The following is a 20255-nucleotide window of genomic DNA, read 5'->3' as shown; positions in this document are numbered from 1 at the left end:
CCTCTCAATCTCTATTTGTCAACTCCAAATCCCTCCCACGACATTTTGGTGACCATAAACAAATACTTAATCTCCCTGGTTCTACTAGATATCTATGAGTTGAAAGAAACTCTAAACTAGGCTACCTTTCCTAGATCAGACCAAATTGGATTCTTAGGATAAACCCTTTAACCCTCCTCATGCTCCTGGTAATTCTCAGGGGAGAGTGGCTGTGAAGTCTAGTTATTTGAGCAAGACTACATCTTTTGGGCATTGGCTGGTGAAGGCATGCTCCGAGGTTTAAGTTTGTGACCTTTTGAGCACTTTTTGAGTAGTGTAATTTTATTTGATTGGCATTTGAGAAGCATATTGGCTAGTTACGGATTCTCTCTCCCTCCACTCCTGGAGAACAGGTTGCCTTTGTCTCAATCTGTTTTCCACCGGTCTCTCTATCATTGTCTCTCATAGTCTCTGACTCTCTGTAATGGCTCTTTCCCTCTCTGTAGCCCCCACCCTCTCTGGACAACTGTGGGGAATGAGGAGGGAAAGAGTTTTTTGACTCCTAGGACCCAGGGACTTAATCCTTACTCTAGATGCAATTCATTTCTACCCTACTGATCAGGTAAGATTCCCCAAAACTTGGCCTAGTTCCATAGCTAATATAAGGAACCCCCATGCCTTCTCCCTGGGTTGAGAAGAGGGTAGAGATATGCACAACCTCTTCCCTAAACCCACAGATGGTTACTTGATTTCATTCCCCATCCTATAAAGACTTATCACAAAGCTTTTCAATGGAGGAGAGCCCCACCCTTGAGAGGTGGAGGAAGGGGTAAGCAGGCAGATTGATTTTAAATGACCTGTGGTCAATTGACTAAAAGAAGAAAATAAAAAGTGAAGAATGGGAACTGATAATTCAAAAGCTACTGGGACTGGGAAATCCAGATTCCATTTTACTTAGGTCCTATGCTAATTACCTAAGATCTCTGAAGTTGAGTAACTGGGTTTGATCTGTGTAAGATAACTTAAGAATACATCCGATTTTATTAAAGAATTTTAACTACTGATTGGCTATTTTAAAATCTTAATATCCATATGAGGTTCCTCAAGAAATTTTGATTCTAAAATTTTTTGACTGATTTTAATTGGTACAATTCAAAATTAACAATATAAATATGTGTATGTATGTGTTTACATTTTAAAATATATTTTAAATCAAAGATCTGTGTAGTTTTTCAGTGACTCTTTTCACATCTTTTCACTGTCATGGAGAGCTGAGGAAAGGTCTCTAGATTTGAGATTGAAAGACTGGCTTGGTTCCTAAAGTCTCATTACACATTAGATCTTTGTTCAAAAAGAGTTGTCTGTATATGTCTATGCATCTAAAACTCCTGTATGTGTGTAATTCAGATCTGATTAAGACTGATTTAAACATTTATTCCTTTTATTTGGGGGTTTTGGATTTGTTTTAAAATGACTAATTTAAAATTAAATAATTAATAACAAAGTTAGGATTTGAGCCTATCTCCTTTCTAGGGAACTTTAACACCATTTGACCTGTTAGAAATTGCAAAGACTATATTTTTCCTTAAATCACATTTAAACTAGAAAATAAACTAACTCGGCGCAATCTGCAGATGAGCTGCTCCTGGCTCTCACTGGCTTAGAAAAAAATGAGAGCCTCATCTATGGTTTACATTTAAAAGTATGTGTAATTTATAAATTTGTGATGAATAATTTTGTAAAATGTTCTCATCTGTGAGATTGATAACTTTAGTCTATGTCAACTGAGATTTTAAGTATTCTCTTGGGTTTAATAAAAAAAGTAGTTATTTGTAACTTTTGCTAACTGGACTGGGTGACTTGTTTCATTTCTTTGTGATTGTAAAGTGTCTAACATGTCATTGAGCTACTATTGTCTAGCTACAAATCCTGGAAAAGTCTTACTTTCTCTTGGTCTAAGACTTCCTACCTTCAGGAAGGACAGTCCAGAAAGAGATAACAACCAACCTAATATTGTGTAGCCTCTAGTAGGATAACCTATTGATGGGTAACATGTTGAGAATTTTTATCAGTTATGTTTTTTTATTTACCTATTTATTTATTTATCAGTTATTTTTGTAGACTTCTAATTATTTGATTGTTATAAACATATAAGCTATTTGGATACTGTAGTCTGAAATTAATAACTGATTATTTTGTAGAAATAATGAAAGAAAAATATCAGAACCATGCATGACCACCTCTAGGATTCCTAATATTACTAAATAATGTATAATTTAGTAATTGAAATAGTTTTGTAAAATTAATAATTCATGTCAATTGACTTGAATATCTGGTTGTTCTTATTATATCGGAATTAATAACACATGTTAAGAAATTTAAAGTCACCTAAGATGTTTTAATGCATTTAAAGAATTATGAAAGCAATAATATGTATGTATCTATTTTAATCATGGTTAATAAGTAAATGGGTTCATTGCAAAAAGTTTTTATAAAAATCCAGTTTTAAATGTGAATTAGGCTTATTGTATTTTTACATCTCGTGTTCTGCTTACTGTATTTCATTTACAGCATTGTCCTTAGGTATATGAGCAACAATTGAATGATGATTTTTCTCAGGATCTCTTTGGTATTACCTAATCACAATTACAGCCTGGCACACCTCTAATTACTTTAGTGTTCAAGTCACCTGGAGCTCCAGTTATATATAATTGCTATATTATATTATTAAAATATATCGATAATTAATCTGACATCAGGTATGTTAAAATAGAAAGACAATATGTCAATGAGCCCATTAGCCCTATGAGGTCTGACATTAATACTGCAGATGGAGTGAGTGGCCTTTGAAAAAAGTGACCCTGGCCTCAACTGGGAGAGAATTCTTTTAAAGGAATCCCTTACACCTGGCAGACCTGGCTCACTGAAAAGGATTGTCTGTGTGACCTGGGAGTGATATTCACATATCCTTGGTGACTTTTTCCATCAAAGATATGTGTGGATTATTGCTCATTGTATGGATCCGTTGGCTCACCAGTAATCCTTGACCTGGGACAATCTATGGCTCCAGAGGTGGTTGTAAAAGGTTTTTCTGATAGAGAAGTATGCAGATTTCTAAAAACAAATATTGTAAATTTACCCAGGAAATTGTGAAACGGTGTTTCCTTTAACTGGTCATTCCTGAGATAAGTTTTTGCTATAAAAAGTCTGAGTTTCCAAAAATAAAGTTGGTAGATTTTTATGACCTGACTCTCCTTTAATGTCTAGACCCACACCAGAGCTATTGTGGGTGATACCTACCTTGCCTAGTCTTTTGTTATTCACTTCTGTCCTCAAAATACCTATTGCTTCTCTAGGAGGATTAGTTTTTTTAATCTGTATACTTTGTAATCATCTATATTAAATCCATGAGGAGGGATGTATGTGAATTCATTCACTATCCAAGGCTCTTCAATTTCTATATGTTGACCCCAAATCCTTCCTACTGCACTACCACTGTCATTTTGACTTCCATTTAAGATCAAAATTATTCCCCCTATTTTTTGGATGATACTTTTCTTTTTAGTTTGTCAATGATATTATTGATACACATAAAAAATGAGTGTTGGGGGTGGCTAGGTAGCATAGTGGATAAAGCACCAGCCCTGGAGTCAGGAGTACCTAGGTTCAAATCCGGTCTCAGACACTTAATAATTACCTAGCTGTGTGGCCTTGGGCAAGTCACTTAACCCCATTGCCTTGCAAAAAAAAAAAACCTAAAAAAAATGAGTGTTGGCTGTTGGTGGAGCTGTGAACTCATCCAACCTTTCTGGAGAGAAATTTGGAACTACACCCAAAGGGCAACAAAAATGAGCATACCCTTTGATCCAGCAATACCACTACTGGGTCTATACCCTGAAGAGATGAAAAAGGGTAAAAACATCACTTGTACAAAAATTTTCATAGCAGCCTTGTTTGTGGTGGCAAAGAATTGGAAATCAAGGAAATGTCCTTCAATTGGGGAATGGCTTAGCAAACTGCGGTATGTGTATGTCATGGAACACTATTGTTCTATTAGAAACCAGGAGGGATGGGAATTCAGGGAAGCCTGGAGGGATTTGCATGAACTGATGCTGAGTGAGATAAGCAGAACCAGAAAAACACTGTACACCCTAACAGCAACATGGGGGTGATGATCAATTTTGATGGACTTGCTCATTCCATCAGTGCAACAACAAGGGACCATTTTGGGCTGTCTGTAATGGAAAATACCATCTATATCCAGATAAAGAGCAGTGGAGTTTGAACAAAGTTCAAGGAATATTCCCTTTAATTTAGGGGGAAAAAACAGATATCTTATTGTCTGATCTTATCTCTTATACTTTTTGTTTCTTCCTTAAGGATATGATTTCTCTCTCATCACACTCAATTTGGATCAATGTACAACATGGAAACAAAGCAAAGACTGACAAATTGCTTTCTGTGGTGGGGGGGTGGAGGGAAGGAAGATGGGGGAAAAATTGTAAAATTCAAATAAAATCTTTAATAAAAGGGGAAAAAAGTGTAGGATTTGGGGTCTGAAGACCTGAGGGTGAATAAGACGTGTAAAATTGGAATATTTCATTCCAACTCTCATTCCAAATGAGGAATTTGAACTAGAAATTTTTTAAGGTGTCCCTAGCAGTTCCAAATACCATAGAAGAGTATTTGGAAATAAGGTGGATAAGTGATAAAGTAATTAGTTATTATTCACAATTCTAATATTTAAATACAAGTTACATAGCAAAAGGCAGCATTGAAATGCAAAATAAATATTCCACACATTAGGAAGGGTTTGAGGAGCCAATAAAGACAACAAATTTGTCTCTAGTATTGTATTCCTACCTCAGTCCCTAACTGTTCATCTGCCTAAGATCCCAGGAGTACTTTTTTTTAAGTTTTTTTTTTTTTTGCAAGGCAACGGGGTTAAGTGGCTTGCCCAAGGCCACACAGCTAGGTAATTATTGTCTGAGGTCAAATTTGAACTCCGGTACTCCTGACTCCAGGGCGGGTGCTCTATCCACTGCCTAGCCACCCTTCAGGAGTACTCTTAAAAAGTGTAATTGATACTGGATCTGATCACCATAAAAGAAGGTGGAGTATTTTTACTAAGGGAATTTGCTTTGAACTTAACATTGTTACAGGAGAGGTTAGATCATTCCCATCTCCCCCAAGAAGGTAGGGAGTCAGAGACTGCCAGTCTTACAGCATGACTAAACAAGAGACTGCATTGCTGACCAGCTGAATCAGGGGCTGAAAATGGTAAAGACACAAATTTCCATCAAAAGAATGAGCCCAGGAGTTTCTGAGGATCAACCTATCCAGCAAAGAACCCAAGCTAAAAAAAACTTCAGCAGCCAAGAAATCTGTCCAGTCAAAGTGACCAGTGATTAAAACTGCTAAGGAGACAGCTCAGCACTTTGACTCAACCAAGTGGTAGGTTGACCCATTCAGTCAAAATAGAACACCCTGGTTGAGTAAATTTAATAAAGATAGACCAACATACAGACTAGGAGCAAAATCTGTTTATTAATAGTGATGGGTATGGCTGTTGACAAAGTGAGTGGATAGTCACCTCAGTGAAGGCTCATGGGGTCTTTTAAACATAGGAATGTCTTCTTCCTGACTGGCTTAACAGTACACCTTTTAGACCTCCTCTGACAAAGGTTAAGACAATTCCAACTTGAACACATTTTAATTGAGTCACCTCAGTTTCTCCCCAATACTTCCTGGAGGGAAATGGGAATAATCTTCAGGTGAGATGGGATTAGTCTGCAAACATGATTGTAAAGTAGTTGCACCCTGCTTTAATTGAAACAACTTGATTTTTAATCAAACTAATTTTGAGTCAAGTGGATGAGGGATGAAGATACAAAGACAGTCTACAAGGGTGAAGATTCAATTCACAAGAGAATTGTGTCCTAAATGGAGGTTAATTATAAGACTAAAGCTTGGTTTGGGGAAGAGTTTGTCCAGATAGGAGGGGAATGAAGGTGGATTAATTTTATATTAAAAACAGAATTAAAATCAATTTTCAGTTTCTCACCCTATGAGGAATGAACCTGGTTGAACAGCTCATCCAGCAGAGATGCCATGCCCTGCAGGGAGCTGGCCTAGCAAAGGCATTTGATGATTACTGATACTTTGCCCACAGAGAACTTTATGAGAACTCTGGAGATTGGGCATTGAGTTTCTTCAGTTGTGGAGCTGTGGCTTGCCTTGACCTTGAGTGTTCCCTAGAAGTGTGCCTCACATTCACTATAGTTTCATGCCCACTTTTCACCCCATGGACTTACTCCATGTATATTTGAGGGAAAATGCTTTCTAACTATTCAGTTCAATAAACATTTACTAAGTGCCTACTACAGTATAGGCACAGTCTAAATGCTAGAGATACAAGAAAAAGATCAACCCCTTTCCTCCAGGAGTCTGGGGGTGGGAGTGAGGAAGTTGAATTCAAGGAATGTAGCTGGAGGGAAATGGTTGGGCTGGAAGCTTTGGGGGAATTTTTTGCTCCATCCTCAAATCAGAGGGACAAAGGCTATTACAAGTTCTGAAGAGGCATAAATACAAAAACTTAATTTTTGATTGCTTATATTTCACAAGTTATTTTGGGATTAGGAACTATTTTTTTTATTCTATCTTTTTTTCAAAAAGCTGGGTCAATTAATTCTTGATTTCTTGAAATATAACTAAGAAAAACCAAGTTTTATAAAGCCCACTGTGATTCAAATGGGGCTACAAGACTACACTTTTAAACCCAAATCACTCTGGCTTTCACTAATTGACCAACAATGGGTCCTTTGCTCATAGTTTGAGTTTTGATTTGAGTGCAAATAGTAATGTTTTTCTATTCCTTCAGACACCCCCTTCCAAATTGATTCTTTAGGGAAGGCAAACTAAGCCATCTTCTGTCTCAATTCTTACCTAACCTTAACTACTGAATGGGTTTTGCCTCAGATAAACCAGGACCTAGGAAAGATCTTAGCCTAAAAAGGTTAAGGCTTGCCACTATATCAGGATCATTGGACAGTGACATGTATCTTGCCACTGAACTGGAGTGATTCTAGAGGAGAGTGAGGCTGATAACTTTGCATGACTCTACCTCAATTAAATCCAATTCACTTGAAAGAGAATTCAATTCACCTTCCTGATGTCACTGGTCCTCTAAGGCAGCTAGGTGGTACAGTGGATAAGAGCACCAATCTTGGAATCAGGCAGAACTGAGTTCAAATCCAGCCTCCAAACACTTGAGACTTACTAACTTTATGACCTTGGGCAAGTCATTTAATCATGCCTCACATGCAGGGCCATCTCTAAAGAACTGAGTCTACTAAATGATTATTAGGTCAACAGTATACACATTGGGTTAATGAGGCAGTAGATTGCCACTCACAGGGTTAGCCCTAGAAGCCTGGTAGAAGCAGCTCCACCTCTGGGAATCCAATCTACCAGTTAGTGTGAGCTGAAGGAGGTGTTACAGTATGTAACTGAAGGATAATTTCTCTTATAAAATATATATAATGCTTACAAATACTTCCATTTACTAATAGTTCATTTTTAGGCATTATTGATTGCATACAAAGTATAGTGAATATTTATGTCATAAGATATACAAATTTTCTATGTATATCTTCCCATGAAAAATAAATTTAAATGTCTCTTTATAATATTCACAAAATATTTCACATACTGTTCAGTATACAAACATATAAAATATTTATTGGCTATTTACACTTCCATTTTTAGGTAAATCATTGAACATCATATTACACATGACTGCAAAAACAACAACACACACGTACATCAGATACCAATGAAGAAAACAATATCACTCCAAACAGTATTTGTCAGCAGTCTGGCAGCTCTCGTTTCTTGACTATTTTAAATTTTTTGTTTGTTTCTTGACGAATAGTATCATACTCTAATATGGCCATTTCAGAAAGTCTCTGTAAATATTCTGGTGGTGCTCCAGTGAGAGGACTTCTAAAGCTAAAACCTTAAAAAGAACACACAAAAACTTGAGACTTAAATCAAGCACATGTATCTATTCAACAAATTTAATAAGTGAAATACTTGTTTCACTGCACTTCAACTATGTCTTCCCAGAACAGTCTAAAACCGAAATGCTGCAACTTACCACCTATCCAATAAGATCAATATAAGGGAAATGGTAAGACATTTTGAAAGAATTAATTTATCATGGAGATTCTGTTATCTGCACTAATTAAAATGAAATGGAGGGGAGAGGAAATACAAAGGGGGGAGAGTATGATTAGTATTAATAAATGGTAGAACTTCAATAATATAAAATTAAAAGGAACAGTTATCCTTAAGACAATTAGTCACTCACTGATAGTTTGTTATTTTTCTAAATTTATTCTCAAATCTTTCTGGTCAACTTAGCTAACTACCAGAAAATATAAAGTAGTATATTTAGGAAGCCTGATAACCATGTTCTTTCTATAGAGAATGAACAAAAATATGATAGTTTTCTACACTGACATCTGCAAAAGTTTCAACAGCTCCAAAGTATTAAGAATGTTTCCCTTAATATGAATATTTTTTAAGTTTAGTTTTCTATAAGAAAAACTCCCATTTTGTTTCTGGTAGAAACACAAGGACCTGGAGTCAGAAAGACATGAGTTCAATCTATCCTCAAACACTTGCTAGCTATGTGACCCTGGTCAAGTCACTTAACCTCTGTCTGCCTCAATTTCTTCAGCTATAAAATGGAGATAATAATACCTCTCATAGTTGTTGTGAGGATAAAATGAAATATTTGTAAAGAGTTTTGCAAACCTTAAGGCACTAAATTAATGTTAGCTATCATCTTGATTATCATTATCATCTGATTCATGGAGAAGCTGAAGTAAAAATGAAAGGAAGGAGTTTACATCTAAAGAAAATTCATGATAAAGATGAGCTGAAAAACTAAACATAATTTGACATCAACCATAGATTTTAGGAGAACAGATATCAAAGGATTTAAAGTAAAAGGACAAGCCAATGCTTTAAATTTCTACTGAGGAAATTAGCCCCAAAGGGATAGGAATTATACTTGGACATAGGATAGTGACTAGGACTGAAAATTTCATTGGTATAGGAAAAAGCCGGGGAAGCAGACTCCCTTTATCAGTACCTGAGCAATTAATAGCCCTGGAGAATAGTCTAACTCTTAGAGGCAAGTATGTGTCAGAGGTAAAACTTGGAATCTAGAGCTTTCTGATTCTGATGTCAGTTTTCCAAGTTTTCCACCAAGGCTGCCTCTCATGTTTGAGGATGCTGCAGAAATGATTCCAAACAGGAAGAAAAAGGAAGAGAGGCAGGGTGGTAGAGTTAAGGAGAATAAATGTGCAGAAACAGGGAACTGTTGTTTGGAGTATTTGGAGATTTTTATATAAATAAATTATCTCATTTGAGTCTGAAAACAACACAAGGAAGGTAATAAATACAGTTATTAAGTGTCAGAAGATTTGTATTAAGATTTAAATCTTAGTACAAATCTTCTGACACTTAATAGCCATATAACTATGGACAAGTCATTTATACTCTGAGTTTCAGTTTTTTCATCTTTATAATACTTACAAGCTAGATGGTGTGCTAGAAAAAATATTGAGCCTGGATCAGGAAAATTCATAACTTCAAACACTAGCTGTATGGCTCTGGGCAAGTTATTTAACGCTGTAAAATGAGCTGAAAAAGGAAACTGCAAATCATTCCAATATTTTTTGTGAAGAAAATCACAAAAGGGGATCACAAAGAATGATCTTAATACGAATCTTAATACCAAATCCAGCACCTGAAGAATGATCTTTGAACTAGGAAGGACAAAAATTATTAACAGAGGTGAAGATGAATAAATGAAGAAATAATAATAATAATAATAAATGAAGAAATGGTAATCGAATTTGAGCAACCTTTGGTGAATTTAGGCTACTAGACCTAGGCAAGCTACATCCTAGAGCAGAGTTATCAAATGCAGGGTCCATATAATACTTCATAATAGCTAACCAGATTAAAATGCAATTGAGAAATACTTAATAAACAAAAATACAATACATCACAGGTAATATTGCTTGTGAAAATCATATCAATATGTTCTTTGAGGGATCTTTATGTATGGCTTAGTGGCCTCTTTCTATTTAAATTTGATACCACTGACTTTGAGTATCAAGAAATGACTGCCAAATATGATCCCCAAGTGATTCTTTTTTTGTTTAAATTTTTATCTAATGAATTTTTATCATCTTAATTTTGAAATATATCACTCCCTCCACTTTAGCTAGTCTAGGATCCTAACAGAAAAGAAAAAAAACACCTAGTTCTTCAAAACTGACCAAAACATCAGCCAATCTGATAACCAAAATGCCATACTCCTTCAATTAATCTTCTCATCTCTTCTGATACACTACACCTGGTGATCTCTGAAAAATTTTGGAGAATGGCAGAGTTGCCACAGGATGGAGAAAAGCAACTGTTCCCCTCAGAAGGCTATAAGATCTTTGAGGGTATTTTTCTTTTTGTACACTGAGAACCTTACAGTATAACACTTAGCATATGGTAGACATTCATAAATGCTTATAGGATTGAATTGAAGTATAATAATTTTCAAAACATGAGAAGGACATGATCTGGAAACTATTTCACTTTGATTTCTGATAAAATTCTAGAATACATTGTTAAATAAATGACTTACAACAATTTAGAAGTGGAAATAATGATCACTAAAAATCAGAAAAGTCAAGGTGGGCCATACCAGATCAACTTCATTTCCTTTTCTGAGAGGTTTACTAAATGGGTAGTTGATAGGAGGCCTTTAGAAACAATATACATAAATTTCAGCAAAACATTGGGCAAAGTATCTTGTATGATATTTGTGGGAAAAATGGAGAGCTGTGGTATAGTTAGGATCTGTCCTTTCTTCTAAGTCACTCAGATTTGTTTTCAATAATTTTGAAGAAGGTATACATGTCAAACTTTTCAAATTTTCAGGCATGAAGTGAGAGGAATATATTAAGAAGAAAGACAAACTGTATCCAAAAAAATCTCAACAAAAATAGAACAATGCGCTGAATCAAACAGTATAAAATTTAATTGGATTAGGTATAAAATTCTACCATGCAGTTTAAATATCAATTTAATACAGGATTGGGGAACTAAAAGTAGACATTTTTGTTTTAAAAAAAAAAAAAACTGAGATTGGGTGGCTAGGTAGCAAAGTGGATAGAGCATCGGCCCTGGAGTCAGGAGAACCTGAGTTCAAATCCAGTCTCAGACACTTAATTACCTAGCTGTGTGGCCTTGGGCAAGTCACTTAACCCTATTGCCTTGCAAAAAAAAAGCTAAAAAAAAAAGCTGAGATTTTGGTAGACATGCCAACTTTATGCCATGACAGCCAAAAGTTAATAAAATCTTGGGCTTCACTGGAAGATACAGTGTCCAGAATGAGGAAGACCATGGTCAAAGCACATTTAGAGTATTGAGTTCACTTATGAGAATCACAATTTAGAAAAATGCTAATTGGAGTATGTACAAAATCAGCAACTATACTATGTGATTTTTTGGTCTTATTCACCCAACTTCAAATCAACTTAACCATAACCACAAGCTCTCTATTTAGTCCACAAATATAGTACTAAAATTTTTGTCAAAATGTTTTGCTGAAATCTACAAATAGTATTTCCAAAGCATTTTTCTCACAATCAAGCACTGGTTAAATGAAGTGGGAAGGTTTATCTTGGTGAAAACTTAGAAGAGCTTTTTCTAACTGGATGTCCTATAGGCATGTCAAATTCAAAATGTCTAAACCAGAACTCCTCTTTGCTTCCAAATTTCCCTCTTTCTTCTAAGGGCAACATAATTCTTATATATTCAACCAGGTATACAGCCTCACTGTCATCCTTGATTCTTTAACTTCATTCACCCTAGTCAATAAATTGTCAAATTTGGTTTCTACATTCATAGTATTTCTTGCCTCTGTCCCCATTTCAATTCAGATCTTCAGTCTATTACAAGCCTCTTAGTTGTTCTCCCACTCCAATCCAGGCTCATATAGCTAACAAAGTGATCTTCCAGGGGAAGCTAGGTGCAGTGGATAGAGCACCTACCCTGGAATCAGGAGGACCTGAGTTTAGATCTAGCCTTAGGCACTTAATAATTATCTAGCTGTGTGACCTTGGAGTAAGTTGGAGTAAGGAAAGACAAGATAGAGAGAGAGACCAATTAAAAGACTATTGTAATATTCTAGGAGAGAGGTGATGATGGCCTAAACTAAGGTGGTGATCATGAAACAAAAGTTACACATTATGGAGAAATGACTGGAGATCTTGGGTGTGAACCTGAGTGGCTGGAAGGATAATGGTGCCCTGGGATAGAAATAGGAAAGTGGTAAGAAAGTGTGTGTATGTGTGTATGTATCTAGGGGAAAGAAAATAAGTTTAGGATGGGATACTTTGAGATGTCTACAGGATATCCATCTTGAAATATTCAAGTAGGAGATTCATGCCTTGAGTTCAGGAGAAAAATTAGAGTTAGGTATATTGATTTGGGAGCTGGATACTTAGAAAGGATAATTAAATTTATAGTAGCTGCTAAGATCACAGAGGGTAAAGAGAGAATAGAGTAGAGCTTTGGGGAATACCTACAATTAAGGGATGTGATATTGTTGAACTAGCCAAAGAGACTAGGAAATAATCAGACAGGAAGCAAAGTATTTAGGAAGAAAGGAGGTGAGCAATGTTAATGGTGCAAAGAAGTTCAGAAGAATGATAGAGAAAAGGACTATTGGGCCTGAGAGGCAGACTTCTCAGTTTCTCAACACAAATTCCAGAAAAATCCTGAAATTCACATCAGACTGACTAATGAATCAAGAGATCCAATGAGAGAATAAATAACTTCTTCCACTCCAGAACTGGATGAAAGGTCAGCCAAAAACCCCCCAAAACGTGTATAATGTGTGTGTGTGTGTGTGTGTGTGTGTGTGTGTGTGTGTGTGTGTGTGTGTGTGTGTGTGTGTGTGTGTGTGTGAGAGAGAGAGAGAGAGAGAGAGAGAGAGAGAGAGAGAAACAGAGATAAAGATAGCCAAAGACAGAAAGAAAAAGAGAGAAAGGAAGAGATAGACACACAAAAAGAAAGTGACTCAAGTTACATATACATATACATATACATATACTATATATATATAGATAGAGAGAGAGAGAGAGAGAGAATTGATATAGAAAACAAATCAAGGAAAGATGCATTTAAAAATTTGTGCTTCCTGAAAACCAAGTCTGGTGACCTCCAACTGCTAGACTTAATGCAGACACCCACTTAGTTTAGTCCACTACAACTCAGAATTCCCAAGCTCAAGTGATAGACCAGTCTCAGAGTCTCTAGGATTAGAGATATAATCATCAACCTCTCTCCAGGTAATAAGATCACTTTTTCTTTCTCAGACTGAAATATATATGAGATCTCACTGATATCAAAGGTCTTCTTACAAGGATACAGATCAAATCCATTCTTGTCTGCCCATCCTTGTCCGTATCCTCTCAGAAACTCAGAGAGTTACCTTACCTGCTGGGGGTCCTGTCATACTTTTTCTTGATGAAATCAGTGACAAAAAGGCTCTCTATTGTTTGTTTCTTATTTTTACTATATGACCAGTCTCAATGTCTTTTTCTATGCATTTTTGTTCATCTGTGAAACATTTTACCAAAAGTCTTCTCAGGCATTCTTACAGGGATGATCCTTCTGACCATCAGAGCTAATTGTGTAGCTCTGAGACAGTCAAAATTATGGTAGAAATATTAGAACTTTCAGAGAAAAGCTACAGAAAGTAATAGCAAGTTGTTGGAAGATACTTTAATTTCTCTAGAAATTATTAAAAAAACACTAAGTAAAAACTAACATGAAAGATTCAAGTATGTGACTATGAAGTAATGTGAATATTTTAACAACCAAACCAGAACATCTAAATGACTATCCACCTTGAATATTCCAACCCTTTGGAACTACCTTCACAGTCCATGAACAGCCATTATCTGAATACCGTTAGTGATGGTAAATCTTCAACCTTTGAGAGTAGATTTGATTTCTGAAGAATCAAGTCATTCTGACTCAAATCAGGTGATTCATATTCAAACTGAATAAAACCATATTTTGGTCAAAAGTCAGGTTATAAGTATAAAGTAATGAGATTAATTTTCTAAGAGCATCTCTGAAGGCATTCCAAAAAGGCACTTCAAAAATGTGTGGAATAGTAGCATCATTAGAATAATTTATAGGCTCTTAGAGTAACTACTTTAAAGAGGTCAACACTTAGATAGATATATCAACCATATAGAAATCAATAAATGCTACACTGCCCTCCTTCTCCCCATCAAATTTAGCTATTTGAGGACACCAAATATAATGGGAAGATCAGAATAACAGTAAAAATGATGGTTAAGTAGGTAAGGACAAAAATAAAGCACTTTTAATTAAAAAATGTTTTTAAAAAACTGCACAGTAAATGTGTTTAAATTCTATTTCTATTTAATTATTTTTCAGCATAGATCTATATATTTTTTACTTACTAAAATGATTTTATTTTAGGGGCAGAGTCAATATTTGAATCAACATAGTTCTGGTTTGTTCATTAACAATTAACAAACATGATTAGTCTCTTTACACTTGACCATTAAAATATTAATTCTTGGACCTTACAACTTCTTTAAATATTTTCAGCCATTTGTGACTGGCTTGTTAAAACAGGTAATATAGATATTCTGGATACCCTGTTGACCTGGGAAACAAGTCAGATTTTGATTGAAACTCAGTTAAATGAACTTCCTCAAAGTGTTTGCAGTCTTGTATACTTCTTTGACATCTACAAAGTTCTGTCTAACTTTCCTGAGGTCATATAGTCCTTCATTGTAGAGAAAAGAAAAATGAATCTCAGAAAGTTTAGGTGACTAGGAAGTGGTATATAGTTAGACATTAAATCAGAACTCCTGACTACTGACAGTTACAATGTTCTTTCTATTATTCAAGTCAGCATCAAATTAAGGAAATAAAACTTTATTGGAAACCATAAATGAAAGATGTAGAAAAGTAGAAAATAATCATTCTGCTCACATTTTGTTTTCTCCTGAAGTGAAAACATGCTGCTTGTTTGGTTACTCTTCATTGACCTAAATAATGACACATGATAATCACTTTTATATAAAAACAGTATTATATACTATTAAATTAAATCCTTTAGAACTGAATAATATGCTTAAAATGAAACTCATTTAAATGTTTTTGTATTGCTGCACTGAAATGATAGATCTGAATTGTGGTTATAAAAAAAAAAGCTACAAGTGAGTGAAAACTGTAACTGGCCTCTGATTATTAGGAGGCTGCAAGCTTCTCCCAAGAATATTCAGGCTTTCTGAGAGTAGAGACTATTTTTAAAATTTTTGTTTTATATTCCCCAAGCTGCAGGCTTTAAAAACTGCTTGTTGAACTAAATTGAATCATGATCATCACTGGTCATGAGATGAATCCTGGAGACAAAGGTGCAGGCTAACAGTGGAGCTATCCTCATCATCCATCATTTAATTGGGTAGAATTTAATTAATAACCAACTCAACTACTAAGTCTTTTCCTTCCTTCCTTCCTTCCTTCCTTCCTTTCCTTCCTTCCTTCCTTCCTTCCTTCCTTCCTTCCTTCCTTCCTTCCTTCCTCCCTCCCTCCCTCCCTCCTTGCATTACTACAATATTCCTTAAATAAGGAATCTACCCCCTCGAAAAGGGTACTATATGGGAAAATATAACTGCTCTAGTTTGGCAGAAATATTTTTGTGCTTCACATCGGAGAGACGGAGGTACAAATCCTGCCTCTGAAATTTTGCCTACTTTTCACAATAGGAGTTATTCAATCATTGTGCATCTCAGTTTCCTCATCTGTAAACTAAGAATAATATGGTCTATATTACTATGTAAAGATCAAATAAGTTAAAGAATATAAATCAATTTGAATAACCCCCAAATCAGTTATTTGCTGTGTTTATAACATAAAATCACAGAACAATACCAGATTTAGAAGGGACTTGCAAATTATCTGATATAAAGAGAATTGGTATAGTTTCTTTGGAAACAGCTTCCCAACTTTATTATGTCCTTGTTTATTTTATTTCTATGCTATATTTCTTTTGGGTAACAAGGTAGCACAGTAGAGTACCTGGCTTGGAGTCAGGCAGACTCACCTTGAGTTCAAATCTAGCCTCAGGTACTTACTAGCTGCTTGACCCTTGAACAAGTCACATCACCCTGTTTGCCTCAGTTACTTCATCTATAAAATGAATTAGTTAAGGATGTGGCAAACCACTCTAGTGTCATTGCCAAGAAAACCCCATGGGATCACGAAGAATTGGACATGACTGAAAAAAATGCTATATTTTTAAACGAATGAATTCCACTATAATTACAACTAATTGATTTTTAAATGAAAATAAGAAAAACTCTTATCTTTGTAGTTTATAATAGATCTAACTCATGCCAGATGTCTTTTCAAGAACTACAAATTTATTTAAACTATACTACCAATGTGATATCAGAGGCTGACAGTCTGATTTAAAATATTATTTTTTAAGATTACTATATAACAGGGGCAGCTAGGTGGTGCAGTAGATAGAACACCTGGAGTCCGGGGTACCTGAGTTCAAATCTAGCCTCAGACACTTAATAATTACCTAGCTGTGTGACCTTGGACAAGTCACTTAACCCCACTGCCTTCCCCTCCCAAAAAGATTACTATTACACCTTGGACAAGTCACTTAACCCCACTGCCTTCCCCCCACAAAAGATTACTATTACAATGTTAACATGAACATTACATGAGAATTACTATAATGATCCCATTATCACTAACAAGAATATTACAAAAGATATTCTCTCAGAGTTTCAAGAAATGAAATACTTCTATTATGGGGCTAGTGAACAAAATGAAATATATACTTTCCTGTTTTTTAAATTCTCTTCTTTCACAGACTGCTGCCCAGGGTTCTGAAGTGAAGAAAATGATGGCAGGCAAGTGGGTATATCTTCATTCAAACTAAAATAAAAATAATAAATATTTTAAAAATATAGATAACATGCATAAAATGTAATTGTTCTTCATATTTCACAAATTTAAATAAGAAAAAGTGAATTTAGAATTCTAGGAAATAACTCCCCAGACTAGAAGAGATCCAAAAAAAAAAAAAGTGAAAACAAATAAGATTCACTATAGTAGACTGAATAGATAAGATGTTTAATAAACATCTGCTGAATAAACATTTAATAAATGGACACTTTAGAATAAAGATATGGCAAAAAAAGATACAGCATTTTGCTCACTCTCCTCAGCTCTCACAACTGATCTCAAAGATTCATATCAATAACTATTCCTTGTAGGGCAACTGTTGATGTAAATTGGACATAAAATAATATTCAGGTAAATCCACAGGAATAATTTCAAGGATAGTTGAACATTTAGTCATTTTAAAATAATATTTTACATTGTAGGTAATCTTTTTTGATAACAGATGTTTGTCAGTATCAATATTAATATAATGTAAAAGTTTTATCAATTGGTTATGAATTTACATGCACATGAATGGCTAGTAAGATAGTATATATTCTGTACTTAACTATTAAATATTCCACTTTTGAGTAACACTAAATTATTCTTTCACTTTTTTTTAAATTAGGTTTTTTGCAAGGCAAATGGGGTTAAGTGGCTTGCCCAAGGTCACACAGCTAGGTAATTATTAAGTGTCTGAGACCGGATTTGAACCCAGGCACTCCTGACTCCAGGACTGGTACTTTATCCACTGTGCCACCTAGCTGCCCTAAATTATTCTTAATATTCATTTTAATAGGGTGAAAATTTTACATATTCATTAAACAATTAAGTGGCATTTTAAAATATTTATCTACAATGTGCAAGGCCCTGAAGTACACAACAGAGAGACAAAGAGAAAAATGAAAGTCTCTGCCCTACTAGAATGATAACCGCAACTGTATTATGAACAAGAAAATAAAACTAGAGGGAGAGAAAATTCATACATACCTGAAAAAGGATCTAAAAGAAAAGCATTTTTTTTAAATTTGTGAACTGATTTGGTTTTATTTTATTATGGTAAGATATTTAAGAGTTTGGATTTATGATTTTATTCCTTTATTTTGTAGGTTTACCTGATGATTTTTTTTATGGTTATTAAGCTTATAACATAAATTTAAAAATCACTGTGGATTTGAGGAGAAATGTGCAGCATTCCATTTTTTGAAATAATTAATATTATCACCTATGAATAAGAATATTTAGAAAATATCACCACAGAGAATCCTCTGATTTGGATATTTACTGACATTATCAATAAATATGGCATAGATAATTAAGTGTGTATATCTCTTTGTTTCATATGTTCATTTTGAAACTCAATAGATTATTGAACAAAGATTATGTCCATGGTTATGTCCACGGTGTTGAGAGATAATGGATGTGAAACACTTTGCAAAACTTAAAGCACTATATAAATGCCAGGTACAATTATTATTATTATTATTATTATTATTATTATTATTATTATTATTATTATTGTTAGCTTACAATCACCAGGCCTGCGGTCTAGTGATGACTTCATTCCCTACTGCTCTCCTGCTGTGTTCAAATAATGTTTATAAAGCATTATAGGGGTGTGCTGGTAAATGTCTAACAACCAGGTTCTTTGGGGGGGAGAATGTGTGCATACACACTTTTAAATTTAATCAGCCTTATTAGCACTTTCTTAAATCTAGACAATTCACAAAACAATAAATCAAGTTCTGATTTCTTAGATGTAAATGCTCACACTGAAAATAGAATTCCACTAGCTTCTGGGATACTCTTGGATGTATCTGTTAGTCTTGTATGGTTTTAACACATACCTGGAGAGACTATTTTAGGAAAATCCTTAAGGCTGCATCTTGTTCTACCAATCAAATGCTTTTTAAAAATAACAAATAGTAGGTAGAATGGGTTCTTATAAATTCCATATCCCTTAGTTATGTGACCATAATGATTTAGTCTCTGAACCTTTTCATATTTTCATCAAGGATACCCTAAATGAATTCAGACTATTCTCTTACTTAAAGATCAGGAAACAGACAAAAAGAAAAAGCTCAGTTGCCTTTTTTGATTAAAAGAGCTCGTCTATATCATCAAATCTATTCTAAACTTCCCTGTTTCTGTTGAGGGTATCAACCTTTTGTCAGTCACTCAAGTTTATAAAGGATTCATATTTCTTTCCTTTTCTATATCTTTTTTAGGGAGAGAAGCTGACTACACACACATATATTTTGCTTGCCTATTTACTTTTTAAGTTTTATTGATAACCTTTTTTTTGGTTTTTGCAAGGCAGTGGGCTTAAGTGACTTGCCCAAGGTCACACAGCCAGGTAACCATTAAGTATCTGAGGTGGATTTGAACTCAGGTCCTCCTGACTCCAGGACCGGTGCTCTATCCATTGCGCCACCTAGCTGCCCACTTATTGATAACTTTTGTTTTTAAAGTAGTCATTTCCGGATAGTGCTCCTCCTACCCCCACTTTGAGGCTTTTTTTAAACAAAGATAAACAATTGGGTAAACCAACTAGGATAGGGACTATATCACAGAGCACACATTTCATTCTGATCTATAATCTTCAACTCTTGAAGGAAAGGAGGGAAATGTTTTTCTTCATTTCATCTCTGAAGCCAAGTTTTTGGTCATTTCAATTATTCAAAATTCACCTTTATTTCATTGTTATTTTTGCTTAGATTATTATAGACATTCTGTACATCATTTTCTTGGTTCTGTTTCTTTTATCACATCAATTCATTCTAGTCTACCCATGTTTCTTTTAAATCTTCTTGTGGCTAGGTGGCGCAATGGATAGAGCACCGGCCCTGGAGTCAGGAGTACCTGGGTTCAAATCTGACCTCAGACACTTAATAATTACCTAGCTGTGTGGCCTTGGGCAAGCCACTTAACCCCATTGCCTTGAAAAATCTAAAAAAATAAACAAACAAACAAACAAATAAATAAATCTTCTTGTGAATTATGATTTACATTTCAATAATATTGCATTTTATTCAATGATAAAATTTGTTCAGTTATTCTCCAAATGATGGACAATATTGCATTTTCAATTTTTTGCTGTAATCAAAGAATTGCCTTAGATATTTCAGTCCTTTCTTTCTGTCTTTGACTTCTAGCAAGAGAATCTCTGGGTCAAAGTATATGGA

At 34.8% G+C, this 20255-nt stretch overlaps 1 protein-coding gene across 6 annotated transcripts in view; it reads right to left on the bottom strand.

Annotated features, from left to right (window-relative positions):
* Nucleotides 1-7692: 7692 nt before the first annotated feature.
* CXH8orf89 (chromosome X C8orf89 homolog) overlaps nucleotides 7693-20255 on the bottom strand; it is an 82108-nt gene continuing 69545 nt past the window's right edge. For all 6 annotated transcript variants that reach the window (XM_074200113.1, XM_074200115.1, XM_074200116.1 and 3 more), the window contains 3 exons: nucleotides 16971-17061; nucleotides 15100-15157; nucleotides 7693-7996 (listed from right to left, as the gene is read on the bottom strand). In XM_074200113.1, coding sequence (XP_074056214.1) covers nucleotides 7848-7996; nucleotides 15100-15157; nucleotides 16971-17061 — 298 coding nt within the window. In that variant the 3' untranslated portion in view covers nucleotides 7693-7847. The remainder of the gene's footprint in view (nucleotides 7997-15099; nucleotides 15158-16970; nucleotides 17062-20255) is intronic.

The sequence above is a fragment of the Macrotis lagotis genome, chromosome X (assembly GCF_037893015.1).
Source record: "Macrotis lagotis isolate mMagLag1 chromosome X, bilby.v1.9.chrom.fasta, whole genome shotgun sequence".
NCBI lineage: Eukaryota > Metazoa > Chordata > Mammalia > Peramelemorphia > Peramelidae > Macrotis > Macrotis lagotis.
The sequence above is the reverse complement of the archived record's forward strand: the minus strand, read 5'-3'. Positions and strand labels throughout refer to the sequence as shown.